Source organism: Balaenoptera musculus, chromosome 1 (assembly GCF_009873245.2).
Source record: "Balaenoptera musculus isolate JJ_BM4_2016_0621 chromosome 1, mBalMus1.pri.v3, whole genome shotgun sequence".
In the NCBI taxonomy this organism is placed as follows: Eukaryota; Metazoa; Chordata; class Mammalia; order Artiodactyla; family Balaenopteridae; genus Balaenoptera; species Balaenoptera musculus.
Window position 1 is genome coordinate 108,162,308 of NC_045785.1, and position 23,620 is coordinate 108,185,927.

At 44.0% G+C, this 23,620-nt stretch overlaps 4 protein-coding genes across 4 annotated transcripts; 2 read left to right on the plus strand and 2 right to left on the minus strand.

Moving 5' to 3' along the window:
* Positions 1–112: 112 nt before the first annotated feature.
* LOC118902183 (histone H3-like centromeric protein CSE4) lies at positions 113–17,398 on the minus strand. Its single transcript, XM_036866288.1, has 3 exons — positions 16,977–17,398; positions 2,198–2,258; positions 113–996 (listed from the first exon to the last, which is right to left on the minus strand). The coding sequence occupies exons 1-3, from the start codon at positions 17,379–17,381 to the stop codon at positions 581–583; spliced, it is 882 nt and encodes a 293-aa protein (XP_036722183.1). The 5' UTR covers positions 17,382–17,398; the 3' UTR covers positions 113–580.
* On the plus strand, positions 6,149–6,528 carry LOC118894353 (histone H4). The gene has a single exon (XM_036850569.1). It carries the CDS (start codon positions 6,159–6,161, stop codon positions 6,468–6,470), a length of 312 nt encoding a protein of 103 aa, XP_036706464.1. The 5' UTR covers positions 6,149–6,158; the 3' UTR covers positions 6,471–6,528.
* A 1,051-nt stretch (positions 17,399–18,449) lies between the features above and the next one.
* LOC118894405 (histone H2A type 2-A-like) lies at positions 18,450–19,146 on the minus strand. The gene has a single exon (XM_036850698.1). The coding sequence runs from the start codon at positions 19,008–19,010 to the stop codon at positions 18,567–18,569; it is 444 nt and encodes a 147-aa protein (XP_036706593.1). The 5' UTR covers positions 19,011–19,146; the 3' UTR covers positions 18,450–18,566.
* A 26-nt stretch (positions 19,147–19,172) lies between these two features.
* LOC118894679 (histone H2B type 2-E-like) lies at positions 19,173–20,715 on the plus strand. The gene has a single exon (XM_036851138.1). It carries the CDS (start codon positions 19,310–19,312, stop codon positions 19,688–19,690), a length of 381 nt encoding a protein of 126 aa, XP_036707033.1. The 5' UTR covers positions 19,173–19,309; the 3' UTR covers positions 19,691–20,715.
* The last annotated feature ends 2,905 nt before the right edge of the window (positions 20,716–23,620 follow it).

Genomic DNA, 23,620 nt, shown 5'->3' on the forward strand with positions numbered 1-23,620 from the left:
CTTAGGCAACGAGGAAGATGGGTTCTTACACATCTCGGGACTCTTGCCCCCATTCTTCTTAGTTGAAATCCCGAGGAACTACTTGGGGATCGAGGATTTTACCTAACATCCTGCCTAGTTCTAGTAACTGTACAATCGGGCTGAAAACCCAGATTGCCATCCCAACAGTTATCACATAATGACGGCCTTCTAAAGTGTCACTTAATTTCAGTATTCAGATTTGTGCTAACGTTTTGTACTAGCACTTTGGAACGCGTTACAAACGACTGGTAGAGCAGATTTTATCCTCTTGCAAAGTTTAGTAAGGTTGGCGCTCTGGACTCAGAAATCAAGCCAGCAAGTAAAAGCAGTACTTGACCGACACGACCCAGACCTTGCCTCTGGTGCTCCCTCTAGCGTCTGTCTGCCTTAAAACTCCATAACCTCACCACCCAACACGGGCGAGACTCCCCGACCCACTTTACCCTTAACACTTGTGCATTAGGAACTCACCAAGCTTAAAGCTGGCACAGCTGCTCTTTATGAAAACATGGGTGGCTCTGAAAAGAGCCTTTAGATCGTCTAGTTTAAAACGCGTGCCTTAAGCCCGCTCCCCGCGGATGCGGCGGGCCAGCTGGATGTCTTTGGGCATGATGGTCACTCGCTTGGCGTGGATAGCGCACAAGTTCGTGTCTTCAAACAGCCCCACCAGATAGGCCTCGCTCGCCTCCTGCAGCGCCATCACGGCGGAGCTCTGGAAGCGCAGGTCGGTCTTGAAGTCCTGCGCGATCTCGCGCACCAGCCGCTGGAAGGGCAGCTTGCGGATCAGCAGCTCGGTCGACTTCTGGTAGCGCCGGATCTCGCGCAGGGCCACGGTGCCCGGCCGGTAGCGATGCGGCTTCTTAACGCCGCCAGTGGCCGGCGCGCTCTTGCGGGCCGCCTTCGTGGCCAGCTGCTTCCGCGGGGCCTTGCCACCGGTCGACTTGCGGGCAGTCTGCTTCGTACGGGCCATGATATCTCACTCGTTTTATTCAGCGGCCCCTAGGCAGTCTTATTTATAGACATAGCCTCGTCTTGATTGGGCCAGAAAAACTAGGAATTTCCGAAAATGTAATCTCATTGGATAGAAATCAATCCTATTTACCGGGCAGAAGATTGTTATGCTAATCTTTTATAACCTCCCCTTTCCAGTACTTTTCTATAATCTTACCGATCACAGATTTTTTTTTTTCAGACCTTTTCTTTAAACTGCTGTAACGTTTGTAAGAGTAATTTATAAAGTGTTTTTACACGCTTGGGATTTATATATTAGCAGGTTCTTTCGAAATACAAGCATGCCCTAGGTTTCAGCCTGCATTTCTACTTACTAGTTACTGTAACTCCTCTCCCATAGCTAACATTTATTTAGCTCCTGACACCGAGCCAAGCAAGTTAGAGTTACATTATGACTGAGGTTCAACAAAATATGTGGTTGAAGGAACCAAAAACTAAACTTAACGTTTACCTGATTCGGATCTCTGCCAAAGCTGCGTGCTGACCGGTACCAATTTACAGAGTAGAGCCTTCAGCCTTTTCCCCTTGGAATGCGGTTTCCTCCTCCTCAATCCATCAATGGCTAATTTGGTCCTATAGATGGAACGCTTTAAGTAACGGACGATAAGACCAGAAATATTAATTTCTCCTTTACAGTGGTGAAGAGTTTTAAATAAAGTTGCTTATCAGTCAGATTTAAATTTAAAGTGTGAAAGCAAATAAATGTTTCGTTGATTACTGAGTTGCTAGCATATTTTCTTCAATAAAGTGTTTTCTGATGCTTAAAGTTTCATATCTTTTCTATTCTCTGTAAGGAAATTGAAGATCCTTTGCCTTTTATTTCATATGCTTTGAAGAATTTCTCGGAAAATTACATGTAATAAAACAGCAGTTATGTAAGGTTACCAACGCTTTAAATTGTAATAACTGACATAAAAACTTTTACTCATATGCTTATTTGATTAGAAAAACATTACTGCATCCAAATCTTATAAAATCTCAAGCCTGAGAACAAAAGCAGCCCCAAGAAGCTCAAAACTTACCTCTGTGGTGTCAGTATGAATGACCATCTTCCTGAAGTCAAAATAAAATAAAAGTGATTTTGAAAGGATTTCCTGAAAATTAAACACAAGATAGAAACTTACCTTTATAACAATCTGTGATGTATGGTTGCCTTAGAAGTCACCTTTAATAAGAGGATTCTGATTCATATTAGAAGTCTCCTTAGGCAGCAGCAATCTCCTGCTCTAGGGAGAAGAGCCAAAATGTCAGCACAAAAGTGTAGCTGATGTGAACAACTGTTACCCCCTCCTGTGGTGGTTTTGTAATGATGTCTTACATATACAGAGCACTACTCAGTATTGTAAAACTCTCTACATACACTATCTCAGTTAATCCCAACTCTGTGAAATAGATGTTATTTTCCTCATTTTACAGATAAATAAACTGAGTCTCAGAGAAGTTATGGCTCATCCTGGATAAGCAACAAGGCCTGCATAATATACTAAAGCAAAAGAATGAAATTATAATGGATTTCCAGTTTCATCAGGCTTGGAGTATATTTTAAAGCACTGAAGAATCTTCACAACATACGATCGAATTACTCAACTGAACTATTCCCATCAGAAGAGGAAACTACCCCAGGGCAGGTGTCGATGACAGTCCAAAGCTGCCCAAACAAATGACACATTTCTTTGAAATGGTCTTTTTTTTTTTTAAGTGTATGCACTCTTGGCCAAGCTGTATGGATGTGTTCATTTAAACAAGAAAAAGATTCTCAAGCTATTTATATAGAATCTAACAGTAATGGGACATATATTACCTTTATAATGTAGAGAATAAGAAAATTCCAAGAGTCTTCCTCTGGCTTAATAAAGAAATTGAATAAGAATTTCTACTCAAAAACAGTGATGCCAATTTAAATATTAACTCCGGGGCAACAAATCAAATAAGATTATCAGGATAGTATATCATTATGGGTCGTAGGTAACATTTCTCTGAATATAACAATCTGATATATGGTTGCCTTAGAAGTCACCTTTAATAACAGAATTCTGATTCATATTAGTTCAACTTCACCTATTCTCCACATTGGACAATAGAGTGATACTCCTGTGAGCATTCTCAATACACCACTTTATCAGAAGCAAGTTTATAATAAAGAAGAACCTCTTGGGCTTCCCTGGTGGCGCAGTGGTTGAGAATCTGTCTGCTAATGCAGGGGACACGGGTTCAAGTCCTGGTCTGGGAAGATCCCACATGCTGCGGAGCAACTAGGCCCGTGAGCCACAACTACCGAGCCTGCGCATCTGCAGCCTGTGCTCCGCAACAAGAGAGGCCACGATAGTGAGAGGCCCGCGCACCGCTATGAAGAGTGGCCCCCGCTTGCCACAACTAGAGAAAGTCCTCGCACAGAAACGAAGACCCAACACAGCCAAAAATTAATTAATTAATTTTAAAAAAAAGAACCTCTGCTTTGCTGCAGCCGTGAGGAAGAGGGAATATTTTTCTCCTTTAATATTTCTGAAGTTTCTTTCATCAGAAATAATAAGAATCTGCAGTTTTGAGACAGCACTGAAATTTCACTATTTAGTACTGAGGAGGGGAAGAAAAGTGATGAGAAGCTTAAATTTTACCATAGGGAATAAACAGGCAAAAGAAAATGTTAGTAAGTGAATTATTAGGCATATAATGTTTTGTATGCACATGTGTTTCTTTTTAATACAAAAGTAGTGAACTAAATTAAAATATATGTTTCAGAAAGACAGTTTGTATTTAGTTTTTGACTTCAAGCACCGCCAGGGCTTCAAGTACCCCATTTTGAGACTGAATCTTTGGTTTGTGGGTTAGTCAGGCCATGTGCCTTCTTCCCTTTCATTTTGAGTGGCCTGCAGCCCTAGACCAAATTGAGAAGCCATGATTTTGAGCTTTTTTTCTTACCCCATTCTGAGCTAAACTCATTCCCCCAACATCCTACTCATTGATAAACACTTCCTCTTTTCTACCAGTCCTTAACACTACTGCCTATACTGTACAGTGAGGGGTTGTGTAGGGGAGGAAAATTTTTCCTTGAACCCCCTTAGGGTCCCTGGCTGGGTCTGAAAATTAACAAAGATTAACAGGAAAGAGGGGTCAGGTAGGCCTCTTAGGGAGAGTAAATGATTTTTAGGAAAGATGAATGGACCCTTAGAATAGATGGGAAGTATGATACTTTGTGACAAAGTTTGAGTGTGGTGTTGACTTCTAGTCTCCTCTCCTGTGACAAGAGTCAATCTTCCCTGGTTGATGAAACCACCTGGGGACGGGATTTCTGTCAATTGAGTTCCTTTCCAAAGATCTGTCTTTAGGCAGATAAGGGGAGTTCAAAGAAAGTCTGTCCCTGCATTTGCTGTTTTTCAAAGTATTACGGCTCAAAATAATCAATACACCAAAGCAGCATATTTTGAGGTAGCATGTCCTGAATTCCTACAGTCATGTTTTGGGGTGGCATATGCTACTACCCTTCAACATCTATTGTGAATTCCAGGGTGTTGATTTAGGCATGTGATGCATGGTGGCACCATCCAAAGAGCAGAGAGAGAACCCCATTCTTATGGGGTGGGGGGAGGAGAATATATTCCCTCAGCCCCCACGAGATTCATACCTTGGAGATTTTAAGTTTAAACATTTTGATTTTTGGAGATTTTGAGTTTAAAATGACTAAAGAACAACCAGGAGAATCTACATGTCTGGAGCCTGGAAGTTTGGATAAAGATATAGATTTAAGATTCATTAGCATATAGAAGGTTGAGCTAAAGGAGAGCTGAAAGAAGGAACATAAGTTGTTTTTTGTTGTCGTTATTTTTTTAAAGATATCAAAAAAATAATAATGTCTCAGAAAAAAACATAATTATTTCTGATGCAGAAACCACATCTCCTCCTGTATTCTACAGAAGGCCCTGGTAATGAACGTGTTATCAGTAGAACCCCGATTTCATAAGGAAGTTTCTGGTAATGACTCTCAATATGGAGCAGATGTCCTCTTGTGAAACCCAATCCAGCAAACTTTGCTAGCTCCATGTAGGGCCTCAGTTTGGGCACTGAATTCTGGCTGAAAACAAGGGTCGGATTTAGAGGATCTGTAGAAACGGAGGTACAGAGGCCCTTCAGTCTTCTTTCTATATATATATTGCTTCTTTCAGCAGAGCTTTGGATGACAGTGAGTTGGATTCACTGACCTCCATGTTAGAAGTCTTGCAGTATACAGACCAATTTTCCTAGGATCTGATTTCTTCTAGATGAGGTGAAACTCCATGCCTCATATCAACAAAACAGAGACGAGACTCGGGAATTACGGCGCTCTCCCTGCTTCCCCCTCCACGCACATCCAAGGTGCCGCTGCTCTTGAGATCGCCTACCGGGTTTGTCAGTCTAATTGTGGGAAACGCCTTTGCTGCAGTTTTATGTAACCGTGGTTCCGAAGCCTGGGATCCTTCTGTCGGTGTTGTACGCGGCGCTGGTGCTCTGTTCTCCTTTCCGTCTCTGGATTCCATTTGCTCTTCCTCTGGTCATCTCCACTATTCCTTTCTTCCTAGCCTAAATTTAATGCCTTCTGGGGGCACACAGGGAGAGAGACAGAGGCGAAAACAGCGACGGGATCCGGAAGCTGGGATCCGAATTCTCCCGGGGACTCTGGCAAATAGATCTTTTAAAAGATTGGAGTCCGAGGGGGGAGGCGCAATATAAGAGTAGGGGATTAAGAGATACAAACTACTATGTATAAAATAAATAAGCTAGAAGAATATATCGTACCGCACAGAGAATGTAACTGGTATTTTATAATAACTAAACGGAGTCTAATTTATAAGAATATTGAATCGCTGTCGATACACTTGAAACTGATATAAAATTGTAAGTCAACTATACTTCAGAAATAAATAAGTTAAATATAAAAATAAACGGTGAGAGTCCATTAGAGGGAGCTGTGGAGGGTGAAGGAGGGATAGGGAAACAACAGAAAAGAAATGACGAAATGTCGAGCGGGCTGGGCCCATTTGGACAGCTTCCCGCCCGCGCGCTTTCGGTTTCCAATCTGGTCCGCTACTCTTGTATATCAGGGGAAAAGCCGACCTTGCTTGTCTCAAAGGTGTTTTCAGACCTCATCTGCTATGTCGGGGAGAGGGAAGGGCGGGAAAGGCTTGGGCAAGGGTGGCGCTAAGCGCCACCGCAAAGTTTTGAGAGATAACATCCAAGGCATCACCAAGCCCGCCATTCGGCGCCTTGCTCGGCGCGGGGGAGTCAAGCGCATCTCCGGCCTCATTTACGAAGAGACCCGAGGTGTGTTGAAGGTGTTCCTGGAGAATGTCATTCGGGACGCGGTCACCTACACGGAGCACGCCAAGCGCAAGACGGTCACTGCCATGGACGTGGTGTACGCGCTCAAACGGCAGGGACGTACCCTGTATGGCTTCGGAGGCTAAGCTGCAGCTTCTGTGCTACGTGACAATCTCAAAGGCCCTTTTTAGGGCCAACCACACAGTCATCAGAAGAGCTAGACACTTGCCTGAAGTATAGGTAACTTTGAATTTGGGGGTTGGTTAGTAGTGGGACCAGGAGTCTAGGAGGTACCGATGCCCAACAAAAGTGCTAACAGCCCTGAAAACCCGAGTCACTTACCAAAAGCTGCCTTTCACTTGCCTGCCTCAATTTTTGCCAACCTGAAAGGCTATACGTGCTCCAGATTTAAAGCGTTTTTCAGTTTGCTTTTGGGCGTGTATCATTTGTAATCGTTGGGCCAGACTGCGGAAAGTGGTGTGTGGGGGCTTCACTTACCAGGTCTACAGTGAGGGACTGGGCTGGGCGGCTTAACGCTGTGCTCACATTGGGTAACTGTGTCATTACAGTCTCCTCACTTCGAAAGGTGCAAAAACACTAGCAAAACCAAATCCACTCACCAACCATTCAAAAATGAAACAAATATAGGTTGTTAGACCAGAGATGAGCTCATTAATACAATGCTTAAGTACATCTGGAAATTATCTGGCTAGCGTATGAAAAGTATTTTTGGTTTCCTGTGTTTTTGGTGTTAAAGGCCCCTCACAATTATCTGCTGAGAGTAGTGCCTGTGCGTGCACGCGTATGCTACATTTAAGGGAGAATTTAGTTTATGAGGTTTGTCGTTCAGTGATAACATTACAAAGAGACAAATGCAGAAGCAACTAAGTATGAACCTTATATAAAATCTGAGCAAACTATATAACCTTAATGTGAAAGCAAGTCTTCAAGAAACAGTTCGGGTATGTGACTTTTCCATTAGGGCCTGTTATAGCCTAGAGTAAGAGACCGGCAGAAACATACCCACCATCAATACAGAAAGCACAATTTAATTTTTGACAAGGCAAAAGCAAATTCTCCTTTATATATATATGTGAAGCCATTCTCTATACTATCACTTCTAAATCACCTTGATTTGAATTGAAATGTAGGTCCACGCCTCTGGTCCTTAAACCTAATTATAGTTTTGCAGCTATTACATTTGCAAGTAAAAGATTTTTTTTTGGTGTTCTATCTAGGCTTATGATTTTACAGCTAAATTTGGCTTGTATGTAGCCAAGAAAAAATCCTACAGAAGAAGTTCTGTCGGCTCCCAAAAGATAAGCCAGCTATTGCTTTATTGGTCTCCACACTTGGCAGCTCTCATTAGCATCAAACACTTGGTGAGCTAGGTTTAAAACATGGTGCTTAGCAATGGAAATGCCAGAAAGTCAAAGCATGTGAGACTTGCCTGTAAGAGCTTATTATCAGAATAGGGGATAAAAATAATACATAAATACATACATATACAATACATACATACTAACATACACAGCCCAAAAGTACATGGTGGCACATATTCGGTATGATGAGAAATGTAGCCGATGATTACCATAGGACTCTTAACACTACAGAAGTCACTGGCTGCTGGGAAATGAGCAAGCTTGGCTGTGGAAGTCGGGCTTGTGTCAGACTGTTAAGAAGGAACCGAGGGACTTCCCTGATGGTCCAGTGGTTAAGACTCGGCGCTCCAACACAGGGGGCCTGTGTTGGGAGATCCCTGGTGAGGGAAATAGATCCCACATGCCGCAACTAAGACCCGGCGCAGCCAAATAAATAAATATATAAATATTTAAAAAAAAAAAAAAAAAAGGAAGGAACCGAATGCCCGGCATCCTATTAAGAGATACAGTAAAGGGGAGGGGGAGGATCAGGGGGTGAGAGGCAAGAATAACATTTGTGAAGATGTCCAAGTGAGAAATAAATAAGAGGATTCAATGGTCAAGATGTTTCATCTTCCCTTTAAATCAAAATCTCAACTGCAACTGATGGCATTTGTATTTCAAATATCACTGTGATTTTTTTTTTTTTAACTTTAAAGGCAATGCAGATTGAATATATCTGATCCTCACTGAGATGCTCTGGAGAAGGAGATATCAAAAGTTTGAAGAGAAACCAAAGAATAAAGGAAGGGGGTGGGGGAACATGTCCATTATCTAAACTAGTGGTTCTCAAAGTGTGGTCTCTAATCTAGGAACATCAGATCACCTGGGACTTGTTAGAAATGCAAAATCTTGGACTCACCCCAGACCTATAGCATGAGAAACTATGGGAGGTGAGGCCTAGCAATTTGTATTTTAACAAACCTTTCAGTTGATTCTGAAACACATTAAAGTTTGAGAACGACTGATCTAGGTAACAGTTTTTCTTTAAATCAAACAAAAATATTTAGAATCTGGGTATATATTGCCCTAATTTTTTACCATAATGTTAAATTTTGCTTTCTTTGATGGAAAAGAAAAACATTAGGTGAATGATCCTAATAAAATTTTTGTAGGACAAAATATTACAGGAGGAAAAAGTTAAAATAGCTTATTTCCTAAAAGCATTTGGGGCAAAAAAGAAGTATGAATAAAAAATGTAGTTAGCTTGTTTTACTAAATATTATTGGTTTGTGGGGTTTTTTTAAATTTTATTTTATTTATTTTTTTATACAGCAGGTTCTTATTAGTTATCCATTTTATACACATTAGTGTATATATGTCAATCCCAATCTCCCAATTCATCACAGCACCACCCCACTCCTGCTGCCTTCCCCCCTTGGTGTCCATACATTTGTTCTCTACTGGTTTGTGTTTTTGACAGTATCGAATTTTGTAATCAGTGGATATGTTTCTTTTTTTACTCCTAAATTTCTCCAAGATCTTGTCCTTTAACCATTAATTATTAATTAATTAACCATTAATTATCTTCTTTACCGTGATTTTAATAATGATCCCTGTTCCCCCCTCGTCTACTCCATTAAATACTATTATAATAGGACATGACTGAATCCTCTGTTAGTCATATCCAGCCTGTGAATATTGCCGAATTACAGTATATGCATTATGCATATTTTTGTGTTAATAAATGGCTTTTTTGTTGTTGTTCTTAACTATCTGTAACAGTGAGGAATTAATGCTCTGATTTGCTTTTTTGTTTTGCTTGTTTGTTTTTTAATTTTATTTTATTTGGCCGTGTTGCGGGGCATGTGGGACCTCAATTCCCTGACCAGGGATTGAACCCATGTCCCCTGCATTGGGAGCACAGAGTCTTAACCACTGGACCGCCAGGGAAGACCCAATGCTCTGATTTGCTAACAAAATAATTTCCTTCCCATTTCTACCCCTGAGTGGCTCAAATACTCTCTGTAAGCCAGCCCTGGCTGCCAAGTCTTTCCTTCCCTGGGTGAATTCAGGACTTCCACTAGGATATATGTATACAAATGATTCTTGCCCAGTCTGCATGTCTACTTCCATGACCATGGTCACTTAAGTGTCCCACTGGCTAATCAGACTTCACAATGGACCAGTTTGAAGTCTTACCTTTCCTTTCCAGGCTCCCTGTTTCTCTGAATAGCAGCATTATCCTCTAGAAGACTGGATGCTCCTGTCATCTTTCACAACATTCTTATTTGCTTCCTTTGAAACCTTTTACTCCGAACTTTATATTCTATCTATTGATGAACATGTTATTTCTCTACTTGAGCCAAAAGGATAGAATTATCATTAATGCAGAATATTACTAGTATATATAAATATGTATGGATGTATAGAGAATTATCAGGAAGAATGTTCACAAAAATTTGAGTGATTTATGGATGTTGGTTTTTGTTATAGTCATTGAACATTTTGAATTCTTCGGATGTCTTAAAATAAGAATGTACAATTCCCCGCACCCCAGACAATCAGAAGATATAGATAGATAGATAGATAGATAGATAGATAGATAGATAGATAGATAGATGATACATAGATAGATAGGAAGATAGTCTGGGCTATATGAACCATGGCAAATCTTAACTTTGCCAAAGTTCAATTTTCTCATACGAGTGGCCACCAGCCCTTCATTTCCTTTTCTACCACCTCACAATGCAATAAGACTGAATACAAAAACTTCCCAACCATTAAACACAAAATCCAAGTAGCAAAGGAAGAGAAGAGGGGGGAAAATCAATCAAAGAAACACAAATCCAAAATCAAAACCTGACTGAGGAAAATTCAATCGTGAGTTCACAAAGTTTAGCCCTGAGCAGGGATTCTGATTGGTTGGAGAGGGCCCACGGCCTTAAGAAAGAAACTTTGCAGGAAGATCAGGAAACACTTAACATTTTGCTCATCCTGTCTAAGAGGGACTGTGAGATTCAGAACTAAATAACAAACTGACCAAATTTAATTGCTAATGTCCAGAGCCAGTTGTACCAAAACTTTTAGATTGGAAGCTTACAGTTTAGCAATACCTATCAAAAAAACCCTTCAGATATACTGAAAATGTACCCCAATTATATGTACAAGGATAATAAGTTGTAACAGTGTTTTTAGTGGCAAAAATCTGGAAAATACTTAAATATTAATTAATATGAGTCTGGGTAAATAAATTAAGAAATAACCATTAAATGAAAGCTGTGCATCCTTTAAAAAGAATAAAGCAGATTGATTCAGAGGCACTTTTATATCTGTAAGAGTTGAGATAGAAGGACTTCATATATATATCTCAAGGTCATGCCCCTTGCTTTTTTCACTTTTATATAAAAAATATATATATATACTTTTTTCACTTATATATTTCACTTATAGATAAAATATATTTTTAAGGAAAAAGAAAACAGAGGGCAGGATAGTGTGTCTTCTGTGTAAATTGTCTTAAAAGAACATTGGTAAATAAATAGAACTGTATTGGTAAATAAATAGAACATTTTTCTGGAAGTACATATAAGAAATCTGTAACAGTTGTTACCATTATGAAGAGGAAATAAAGTAGGAGACTGGGAAGAGGAGGATTTTGCTTTTCATTTTATTCCTTTCTATACTGTTGGATTCTCTCTCGAGTAAAGTATCACTTTTATTGTGTGTGTGTGTGTGTGTGTATCAACAGAAGTAATCTAGAGAGTAGGATTATGAGCCATGTTGTTTTTCCTTTGTAAGTCTTTATTATAAAAAACACTCAATGTTTTAAAAATATAGGAAGTGGGATAAACCATCTCAAAATGGCTAGCATAGTGCCTGGCACATGGCAGACAATAAATATTAGTTAAATCTTAAAAACTAGAGTTTCATAAATTGAAAAGGAAAAGAATTCGCTAAAAAGAATTCAATTTTATAAATTGAAAAGGAAAAGAATTCACTACACATATGTCTATTTTTCAGCAGGCAGTCCTCTGGGTGATTTTCCATACCAGTGTTTTTTTTTCAGCTGGGCTCACCACACCCTAAAGAGATGAATCTTGGAGAACCTTGAAATCAGGCAGAGGAGATTAGACACAGTAGAATAGAGCCTGGAGATCTCTGTTGATTCTTGAGCAAGTTGAGAGTGATATTTTGGGAAGTTTGGTCTGGCTGAGGTGTGCAAGGTGGACTGAAGGGGACAGAGAATTAGAAATTGAAATGAGTTAGGAGGCTGTTGCAAGCCTTATAGGGCCCTGGACAAGAATGGTGGCAGCAGGATTGAAGGAGAAAATAGATGGAGATGGAAGGAGGCACAGCAACCTCTGGTTTCTCTAACCATGAAGTGGCCATTGGAGTTGAATTTAGATACCACTCTTTGATTTGAATTAATTTTTATTTTTTTAAATTTATTTATTTTTAATTAATTTATTTATTTTTGTCTGCGTTGGGTCTTTGTTGCTGCGCGCGGGCTTCCTCTAGTTGCGGCAAGCGGGGGCTACTCTTCGTTGCAGTGGGCGTGCTTCTCATTGCGGTGGCTTCTCTCGTTGTGGAGCATGGGTTCTGGGCATGGTCTTCAGTAGTTGTGGCGCGAGGGCTCAGTAGTTGTGGCTCACGGGCTCTAGAGCGCAGGCTCAGTAGTTGTGGCGCACAGGCTTAGTTGCTCCGCGGCATGTGGGATCTTCCCGGACCAGGGCTCGAACCCGTGTCCCCTGCATTGGCAGGTGGATTCTTAACCACTGTGCCACCAGGGAAGTCCCTGAATTAATTTTTAAGCAAGAGAATAATGAGTAATAGTTCCCATTTATTGAATACCTACTATGTACCATTTATATAGTTTGCATAGTTTACAAATCTTCAGAACAACCCCAAAAGGTAGTTATCCCCATTTTCAAAGCAAGAAACTGACGTTCATGCAGTTTAAATAACTTGGCATTCTCTGATACATTATGATGCTCCTGAATCTTACTAAAATATTTGTCTAAAATTTCAAAACCCCAAATAATCTGAGGATCTTTAATACATTTGCTACATTTATTTAATAGAACCATATAATATTGATTCTGGAAAAGACCCAAGAAATCATCTGATCCAATTTCCTCATGATATTTTTCCTCTGCTTTTAGGACAAAACTCTACTCTAGCTTCCCTTCCCCACCAGATCCCTAAGTGGTGTAGATTCCTGAGAGGCCCCTTCTTTGATCTCCCTATAAGCTCTTCCCAAGCACTCCCACTGGTTCTTCTAGCTCCTCTGGGCAGATAGGAAAATCCAGCTGGTCTCTAGCTCCACCTCCAGATCCACAATCCCAGCTGCCTGAAGGACATGGCCACTTGCCTCTGCCCGGTGCCAGCTCTGACCCAGTGTGGCCTGAACGCTTCAGCAGCTCCCCGTCCCAGGCTGCCTGTTCCTGTGATGGTGGCCTCATCCTCCCAGTCGCTCAGGCAGGAAGGTCTCGAGACACCTTTGATTACTTTTTGCCATAACCACCTCCTTCTATCCCCATCCAGGTTCAGGTGATCTTCTACCTGCGATAACATCAAAACTTGCCCTCCAGTCCATTGCTGTGGCTGGTTGCCTTGTTCTCCTCATGCTCAGCACCTCTCATCTGCGACATCCCTGAGGCCTGGGACTTGGCCGCCTTCCTTGGCTGCTGCTCACTTCTGACTCCTTTTGCACCTCCACTACAGATTAACCCTCCATGTACACAGCCCTGATTATGTTACCCACCTGCTTAAGGCATTGCCCCGTTTGGGCGTTCCCCACTTTTCTTACTCTCTTGTCTCCATTTCCCTATCTTTTCCCCATCACCCCCCACAGAAAACCATTCTACTATGTTTAAAGTATCTTTTAATTTCTATGTGTGATTGCAAAATCTATTAATTTTAAAATTTTCATAAATAATATTCTTTTAGATCTCATGTCCTTATTTCTCTCAGAACTATGTTTTTAAGATCTGTCCTTATTGTTATGTATCCATATAATCCACTGTCTCTTACTGCTGCAGAGCGCTCCATGGAGTGTGTCTACCACATTTTCTCTATCAACTCTTCCAGTGATGAATGCCCACATTGTTTCTAATGTTCCATCATACTTGTCATGGTCTCTGATAGACCTGTGTGAGAACTTCTTTTGGATGAATACCCAGAAACAGAGTTGCTGGTTCCCATGATGTATAACCTTAATTGGCCTAAGAAGTACCAGGCTGCTCTTCAGAATGGCTGCCCTAGGTCACACCCCACCAGCTGGGCACCAACCACCTAAGCCCTCCATCCTGGCCAACCCTTAGCATTATTCAACTTTCCATGACTGGCCAGAGTATCAAGTATAAAGTGATTATCTCATTATTGCTTTAATTTGCCTTTCTCTGATTACTAGTATTTATGAGCATCTCTACATAGGTATGTTAATTTTGTTGCTTCCTCTTCTATAATCCCTCCCCCTACACTGTTTACAGAGTGAAATTTACCCCCTCCCCAGTTTGGCATTCAAGACCCCCAATAAGCCGGCCTCAAAATCCCACCCCTGAAAAGTCATTTCCCATTTCTGGCCTTGGACCCTGTGGACCAGCCACCACTCACAATTCTCCTTGTCTTTTTCTTGAACCCCACCTCAAGTTGTCCTACAAGAAGAGCTCCGTGGGTCCCTCGGTTAAAACTGACCTTTCCCTCTGACCTTCCAGATAATTCATCTGCACCTTTCTCCACTGCCTACCACGGCTCACCTTCATTACAGTGCATGTCTGCTCACAGAGCCTAAGGACCTGGTTCCCATTTCTGCAAACTCATATACATGCTTCCAGCTATGAACAGTTGCCAGGCTTCTGTTTAAATATTTATTTATTTATTTATTTATTTATTTATTTTGGCTGCACCGAGTCTTAAATATTTATTTATTTATTTATTTATTTATTTATTTCTTTATTTCTTTCTTTATTTATTTATTTATTTATTTTGGCTGCACCGAGTTGTGGCATTCAGGACCTTTTTAGTTGCAGCATGGGAACTCTTAGTTGCGGCATGCATGTGGGATCTATTTCCCCGACCAGGGATCTAACCCAGACCCCTTGCATTGGGAGCACGGAGTCTTACCCACTGGGCCACCAGGGAAGTCCCAGCCAGGCTTCTTGTTGAACAAAACAGTAAGAATTTTTTAGTTTGAGTGATGATTTTACTTTATTCTTTGTAATTTTCTCTATTGCAGTGGTTTTCAGTTGCAGGGTGTAACCCATGAGCAGGTGATAAAATCAATTTAGACTGCTGTGAGGGTAGGTCTCTACAGTGACAGGAACACAAAATTTTATTCTATTCCTGACTGGATATCAAAAACGCCACTAAACTTCCCTTGAGATTCATACAGAAAGACTTCCTGGATGTTAAGGGTGCCCAGACTGGTAAAATAAAGCAATGTGATCTCAGAGGCAGGCAGAGGATGTGGAGCATTGACACCTGACACGAAATTGCAGTTTCCAGGGTCTGCTCAGCTGCTCCTGAACCTGAGATGCTGGACAAAGTCACTCACCAGAGAACCTCAAGCTGTACCTCAGAGAGCCCTATGTCTGTATGTCCCTGAAAGTTTTACCGTGAGGATGGATGAGATGACGGGTGCAAAGTTGGTGCCCCACACAGCCCTTGAATTCACTACTTCTTAACTCAGAGTACAGACCTAGGCCCTGGATCCACCCTGCATTGGGGGCCTAAGCAGGTAATAAGGGTCTAGGCAGAGACCCAGAGGCATGCTCTGGAAATTGCTGTGACCCTGGAGCAGAAACACACAGCAACCTGTAGCAGGAGGGGCCGCAGTCCCTACACTGCTCCCCCCTTTTCTGACACATCTCAAAAGACATAACTAAAGCTTAAAATACAAACAAACAAACAAAAAGTAAATATCCTTCCTTTTCCCTCTCCCGTCTGTGATTTCTCACTATCTCTATAATGAATGCTTTTAACCTGGTACTGTGCTGAGACAAAGCAGAAAACATAAGTCTTGGCCTTTTCCAAGTTCAGATAAGTGACTGAGAAGGTTAAGAAGAGGTGTCACCTAAGACCTGTACAGCCTTTGTATCTGAGCTCCATGGGTCAGAGCCTTTGTATCTGTGGGGATGGGCTCTACAAGACCTTGCCCCACGCCACTGCCCACTAGAGGCCTTGCACTTCCACCTCCCAAATGGTACAAGAATCATCTCTAAGGCCTCCATTCTCATTATTTCCTAACAGTGGGTAACTTCCTCTCCCCAAAGGAGGACCATGTTCTGCCTGTTTGATCTCTTCCCCAAACTTGAACTCAGAGCCCCACTTCTGTTCTTTCGCTGAGTAATCCAAAACCTGAGGACCGACTTCCCACATGTCTGAATAAAACATGTAGAGACACTACCAAGTCTGGGCAGAGAATCCAAACACAGGTTGAAGCTTTTAGAGATTACTTCACGGAGTAGAGTGAGTCTCACTGTGAACTCGGCAGGAAAGAAGCAATCTGTTTAACGCCCAGCTCACGAAAGTGGCCTTAGGACCTGTACAAACACCCTTCCATCCAACACCCGGGTTTTGATTAGAAGCAGAGGGTGGGAGTGAGGCCCCAAATTACCGACACTTGAACCCCAAAAATGCCACATTTCCCCCGGCAGAAACGGGGCGGGACCGACCGAGGTGGCGATTTCCCTCCGGAGCTGGAGAGCCACGCGGGGCGGGGCCCTTTCCGGCGGGGGTGAGGAGGTCAGACATGCGCGCGGCTCTCAACTGCCTGAAGGCCAGCCCCCACGCGCTCAAGTCCTCGAATCCTGAGCGCCCCCTAGTGACTCCGCCTGGTCTAACCTCCCCCACCCCCTCCCCCTCCCGGGACAGATTACAGTTCTGGGCCACGGTCGACTAAGAAGACGCCCTAGAAGAGCTCGACCCTACGGGAGGACCCGTGGTCGCCTCCAAGAAGCGAAACTGGGCGCCCTGGCCGCGCCCAAGAACGCAGCGACAACCTCGCCAGTCCAGAGAAGCCGACTGACCAAACTCACTCAAAGATCTTGACACCCCGGAAGGTGGCCAGCAAGCAGGGGACTAGGCCGGATACCTGGCCTTTCTTTAGCCTATCTGTTGGAGCCTAACGCTCTGCCCGCTCTAACGGCCTCTCCTCCCGGGGTATGCGAGGGCCCGCCGGGAGAGCACGGACAAGTGGCACAGCTTCTTCCAAGTGCAGTTGTGGGTGGCTCTGAAAAGAGCCTTTGGATATGATGGAACCTCGAGCCGAGCGCACACTGCTTAAGCCCGCTCCCCGCGGATGCGGCGGGCCAGCTGGATGTCTTTGGGCATGATGGTCACGCGCTTGGCGTGGATAGCGCACAGGTTCGTGTCTTCAAACAGCCCCACCAGGTAGGCCTCGCTCGCCTCCTGCAGCGCCATCACGGCCGAGCTCTGGAAGCGCAGGTCGGTCTTGAAGTCCTGCGCGATCTCGCGCACCAGCCGCTGGAAGGGCAGCTTGCGGATCAGCAGCTCGGTCGACTTCTGGTAGCGCCGGATCTCGCGCAGGGCCACGGTGCCCGGCCGGTAGCGGTGCGGCTTCTTGACGCCGCCGGTGGCCGGCGCGCTCTTGCGAGCCGCCTTGGTGGCCAGCTGCTTCCGCGGGGCCTTGCCACCGGTCGACTTGCGGGCAGTCTGCTTTGTACGGGCCATAGCGAAACGAGACACGAGCTCACCGGCGCAACGCTGCACAAGGGACAGGAACCGGGATCCAGCCCGCCGCAGCGGTCTTTATAGGCACAGTCTTTTCCCGATTGGGCGGGACAATAATTGAAAGTCCCGCGCTGGCTGTCCATTGGCTGTGACGTCATCGGCCCTAGCGCCACTGATTGGCTTGGGCAGTATCCCCCCCACCCCCGCCCCCCCCGCCTCCCTGCCTCCCTTTCTACTGTCCAGTTTGCCAACAGTTTTCCCTGCCTTGTTTTTCCTTTCTTTCAGGGTGAGAGTCAGTTTTGAGCGCAACTGTGTCAGAATGTTCCTCCTCAGCCCTTCGCTCCCTTGGAACGCGCTACCCGCGAAACCCTCTTTCTACGCTTTCTAGCTCCCGAATTGAACCTCAACCTTCTGTTTGGCCCCGCCGCCCCCGGAACGCCTTGTTGCCTTTTCCGAGCCCCCTAGCTTAGTTGGCATGACGGATCGTTGTGTGGTTTTTGGTTTGGTTTGGTTTCCGCCTTTCCGTGCTTTTCGGATCGGAAAGTTATCTGCGCCCCCCTCCGGCGCAAGACTCCGCCTCCGAAAGCCTAAGTGGGGACCTGTATCTCCGCCGCGAAGGCGCCTTTTTTTTCCCCTTTGAGACAGTCGACTCACTTAAGCCAAACTCCAGGTCCGCCACACTCCCGAAAACTGTCCGTTCCCCTAACCGACTGGGGTGAACCGGGCGTGGACGTGTGTGAGAGAGGGAACGTCCCCTTGGTACTAGACCTCAAGTGTTGGGCAAAGGCCTGGGGAACAACTATAGAGTTGCTCACTAGGCATCCGACTCCGAGTTAAGGCATCGCGGGTCGCCTGACGGAGTACTTAGAACTGAGTCGACCCTGGCGCCTAAGAGGCTTGCTACCTTGACCTGAGCTAATTAATCTCCTGGATTTACAACCCGTCCCCCCCCCCCTCAAGCAAAACACCGGTAAGGTACTCAAAGATTCCAGAGGATGGGCGAAAGGTACTCCCTCCCCCTCTGTACCCCTGGGCCGCACGTCTACTACTGAGAAGGGTGAAATTGAGCAAAGCAGGTGCTGGAACAACTCTTTATTTGAAAAAATGGGTGGCTCTGAAAAGAGCCTTTGATTTCAGAGGTGCCCCTTCGAGTACGGGGCTTGGGAGGGCTTCCGGAGACCGGCCTCACTTGCCCTTTGCCTTGTGGTGGCTCTCCGTCTTCTTGGGGAGCAACACAGCCTGGATGTTCGGCAAAACGCCGCCCTGGGCGATGGTGACTTTGCCCAACAGCTTGTTCAGCTCCTCGTCGTTACGAATAGCCAGCTGCAGGTGACGAGGAATGATGCGCGTCTTTTTGTTGTCTCGAGCCGCGTTGCCCGCTAGCTCGAGGATTTCAGCGGTCAGGTACTCAAGAACTGCCGCCATGTACACAGGCGCGCCAGCCCCCACCCGCTCGGCGTAGTTGCCTTTGCGCAGCAGGCGATGCACTCGCCCCACCGGAAACTGCAGACCTGCGCGGGACGACCGCGACTTCGCCTTGGCGCGGGTCTTACCTCCTTGTTTGCCACGACCAGACATGACGCCAACAGGCACTGCAAACTGCTCCCCTTTGATGGCTAACAAAATCATCCTCCACAGCGCCGCTTCACCCTTTTATAGGCAGAACGGCGATTGTCTACGGAGCAATTTGATTGGCTACAGCACAGCTTTGTCCTGATGACCAATAGGATAGCTCAACCAGAATCCACTCATTTACATAACCTCGTCCCCCTCGCAAGAGAGCCACTGAAAACTCGCGAATCGCAACGCGGCGTAATCCGAACCTTAATTTGCGTACAGCCTCTATAAGTACCGAGTCGCTTCCGGTAGCCTCGGTGCGGCTGTTGTGTTTGCGTTCGTGGTGGTCTCTGCAGCTCGTGCTTGCCGTTATGCCTGAACCGGCGAAATCTGCCCCGGCGTCCAAAAAGGGCTCGAAGAAAGCTGTCACCAAAGCCCAGAAGAAGGACGGCAGGAAGCGCAAGCGCAGCCGCAAGGAGAGCTATTCCATTTACGTGTACAAAGTGCTGAAGCAAGTGCACCCGGATACCGGCATCTCGTCCAAGGCCATGGGCATCATGAACTCGTTCGTCAACGACATCTTCGAGCGCATCGCAGGCGAAGCGTCGCGCCTGGCGCATTACAACAAGCGCTCGACCATCACGTCGCGGGAGATCCAGACGGCCGTGCGCCTGCTGCTGCCCGGCGAGCTGGCCAAGCACGCCGTGTCCGAGGGCACCAAGGCGGTCACCAAGTATACCAGCTCCAAGTGAGTTCCTGCCGGGATGCGGCGCTCGGATGAGGCGCCGAGCCGCTTGACTTTCCAAAGGCTCTTTTCAGAGCCACCCACTCTCTCAGTGGAAGAAGCTGTCATGTTGTTTTACACAGGTTTTTTGTAGCTCTACTTTGCTTTTTTTCCTCACCTAGTTAACGTTAAGAGCGTTCACAGTCGTTAAGTACGAACACAACCATTTCTTTCAGAAAAGTGACGGAGTATTTTTACCTAGTTTGGGAGAATCTAATGGGGTATAGATGTGCTGTGTTTTGTCAGAACTCTTGAAACTGTTTCAATGATGTTGCTTTTTATGAACTTATGTATGCAAGATAAAGTTCGAATATCAAAGGTGCTACCATCTGGTGTTCCCAAGTGGTAAACAGTCGTGGTACTTAATTTTTTGTATTGTGTGGTCGGTGTTGTTTACAAAAAAGGGATAACTCAACTTTCACTTGGTGCTAACAAATTCCTTGCGTTTGTGTTATTCACAAGCACCTGCGTACCCAGTTTATGTGTAGATTCCCCAACAGGGAAACTGGAGCTTGCTTTTGATACCTAGGAATTAACCATTCTGGTGGTTTTTGTCTGCCTCATCTTAGGTCAAATCACATAAAACTTGACTAATACTCGGTGATAGTGTTCTCTCCAGAGAATTACCTCTTAGAAAAGCTTACCCAATTTAAAAGATATGTCCATACAATGGAAATAAGATATGCATAATTTCCGAAGCAGGAAAATATTTGAAATGTTCAAGGAGCAGAAAGCCCCAATATAGCTGGGAATGCAAAGGAGACTGGCTTCAGAGGTTAGTGTCGGTGCTTTGGGAACCCTTGGATTGCTTTCTGTAGGGACATGGATAACAAGACTTCATTAACCTTAAAGTAGATCACTGGTTGCTATGGTGAATCATAGATCCTAGATTATCCATAGAAGCAAGGGAACCAATTAGGAGGGCTATTACAGTGTTGCAGGCTAGAGCAGTGACTCTTACAGTGGCTTCTCTTGTTGCGGAGCACAGGTTCTAGGCACGTGGGCTTCAGTAGTTGTGGCACGCAGCCTCAGTTGTTGTGACTCACAGGCTCTAGAGCGCAGGCCCAGTAGTTGTGGCACATGGGCTTAGTTGCTCTGCAGCATGTGGGATCTTCCTGGACCAGGGCTCAAACCCGCGTCCCCTGCATTGGCAGGCAGATTCTTAACCACTGTGCCACCAAGGAAGCCCCTAGAGCAGTGACTCTTAATTAAAGTCTCTTCTCCAGACCAGCAGTATTAGCATTACCTGAGAATTTATTAAAGGCAGAATCTTCAGACCCTAATAGTTTGTGTTAACGAGCCCTCTGGGTGATTCTGATGCATGCTAAAGTGTGAGAACCACTGGGTGGTCTAGACATGCTGGATTGGAGAACAGTGACAGTAATGGAGATGGTGAGAAATGTTGTGATTACGATTATATTTTGGAGGTAGTACTGTGGATAGGAGCAAAACCCCTAGATTTTTAGCCTGAGCAACTGCGTAAACAGTGGTGCTGTTGATTAGGATTGAATACTGGGAGGAGGGATAGATTGGGGCATTGAAGGGAGATCCAGAATTCTGATTTAAGATTGAGAACCTTTAATATATGGAGTTGACATTCAACATTCAGCTCGATAAATGGAGTTGGCAGTGTGAGAGATGCATCTAGGGCTCAGCGAAGAGAACACGAACCTGCTTTTAAAAAAAGTGCACAACCTAAAAATTGAGAAGTATGTTTTATTCGGTGGACTTAGCTGAGGAATTAAGCCTGGGATACAGCCTCTCAGATCCAAGGGACTGTTCCAAAGAGGTATGGGAGGAGCCAGGATATATAGGAGTTTCTGATGAAAAAAATAACCAAACATATAGTCGAACATCAAAAGATTACTGCTAATCACAAAAACAGACATCTCAAGTTAATGATTTTAGTGCTTTCCTAGGTATGGGAAGATACAAGAGTTTGGGCTTATTGAAACCATTTCTTTGATAGGCACCTTAACTACGTAGGGCCATTATTTTGTTTTTCTGCATCCTGAATCTCCTCAGGGTGCACCGTCAGGGGTGGCTGCAGTGGCTGAGGGCTTTTTGGCCACAACATCTTTTGCTTACTGAAATGGCAGGCGACATTCTTTGTCCACACTCTAAACACAGCAGTGGGGATGAAGGCTATCACCTTATTCTTCTAGACTTTATTTTTCCTTATATGTTTCCTTAACGTATTCTTTGAGATTTGATTTCGTATGTGTTTATGTAGTATAACTTAGTAGTTGATAGCCCTATAATGTATGTTATTGACTATGTAGCATTTTTCTTATTCTGTTTTTCTAATTTTATGCTGATTTTCATTAAGGAACTCACCTTTCTCAATCCCTTATGTAGGTGGAGCTCAAACTTGACTGCCCATAGGTACCTGGAGAACTTTTAGAAATACTGATGTCTGGGTGCCATCCCCAGAAATTCTGATTTAAGTGATTTGGGACACAGTCATCACTTGGAATTTTTAAAAAGTTCCCCAGGTGACTCTAATGAGCAGTCAAGTTTGAGAACCATTGCCACATGTGTTTCCCAGAAAACAGATCTTATCTACAGTTCTTAGTGTTGGCATGATTGGTTTAAATGTAGTCCCAACCACTTCCCACACTGATTAGCTCAGGAATCTAGACCAATCTAATCAGCACAAACATTTCAGAAATTGAACTACTGGGAATGTAGATTGCTCTTATCTTTTGGTAAAGAATCTTCTTTGCTTTCAGGAGGCTGCAGCAGAATGTAGTGTTATGTGGGTGTGAAGGCAAGAATGATTGTAGACAACAGGAGGGCAACTGCTGAGAGGAAGAATTGGAAAGCTGAGCCACTCATGGAGTTCAGCCAGCCTCAGAGCCCTACTTGGATCTTGAAATATTTGAGAAATAATAATTTCCCAGAATAAAAGGAAAGATGATAGACCTTTTATCTTGGAAGGTCTCAAAGAGACCAAATAGGGTAGATAAGGAAAAATAGAGGTGCTCCAACTACACATTTGGACTAAATGTCCAAGTTTTAAAATCAATATTTGACCAGGGCCAAAGATTAATATTGCCATTAAAATGAAGGACAGTCTAGGATTTTTAAAAATCTGAAATTTTATTTAAAAATTAAATAATTCTATTATTAAAAATTTTAGTTTGCATTAGTTTCTTAGGGCTGCCATAACAAAGTCCCACAAACTGAGTGGCTTAAAACAATGGAAATTTATTCTGTCATCATTTCTGGAGGCTAGAAGTCTAGTCAATGTGTTGGCAGGCCCCTGTCCCTCTGAAGGCTCTTGGCCAGGATCCTTCCTTGTCTTTCAGCTTCTGGTAGCCCCAGGTATTATTTGGTTTACGACAAACCCTGACATTTGTCTCAATTTTCTTCCTGTGCATTTCTATATATATATATTTTTTTATTATAAGGACACCTGTCATACTGGATTAGAACCCACCCTAATGACCTTATTTTAACTTGATTACATCTACAAAGACCCTATTTTCAAATAAGGCCACATTCTAAGGCACTGGGGAGTTAGACTTCAACATATCTTTTGAGGGGACACAATTCAACCTATAACAGTAGTCAACAGCGGGGGGTAGGCTGAATAGGGCTCCTAAATATGCCCACATCTAAATCCCTAGAATCTGTGAATATTACCTTAAATGTCAAAGGGGACTTTCCTGGTGTGATTTTGAGATAGGGAGATTATGCTGGATTATTTGGGTGGACCCAAATGTAATCACCAGTGTCCTCATGAGAGGCAAAAAAAAGCCAAGGGAGGAAGAAGGTGATGGAAGCAGAGAGATTTGAAGATGGTACGATGCTGGCTTTGAGAATGGAGGCAGGAACCATGAGCTAAGAAATGCCTCTCTAGAACCTGGAAAATGCATGGAAAAGGATTCTCCCC

Coding starts and splice junctions, on each gene's coding strand:
- LOC118894405 (XM_036850698.1), bottom strand. CDS start 19,010: ATGATTTTGTTAGCCATCAAAGGGGAGCAGTTTGCAGTGCCTGTTGGC.
- LOC118894679 (XM_036851138.1), top strand. CDS start 19,310: ATGCCTGAACCGGCGAAATCTGCCCCGGCGTCCAAAAAGGGCTCGAAG.
- LOC118902183 (XM_036866288.1), bottom strand. CDS start 17,381: ATGGCCCGTACAAAGCAGACTGCCCGCAAGTCGACCGGTGGCAAGGCC. Junction 2,259..16,976: donor GCCGCATCCGCGGGGAGCGG/GCTTAAGCAGTG, acceptor TCTTCTCCCTAG/AGCAGGAGATTGCTGCTGCC. Junction 997..2,197: donor TCAGAATCCTCTTATTAAAG/GTGACTTCTAAG, acceptor AAAACGAGTGAG/ATATCATGGCCCGTACGAAG.
- LOC118894353 (XM_036850569.1), top strand. CDS start 6,159: ATGTCGGGGAGAGGGAAGGGCGGGAAAGGCTTGGGCAAGGGTGGCGCT.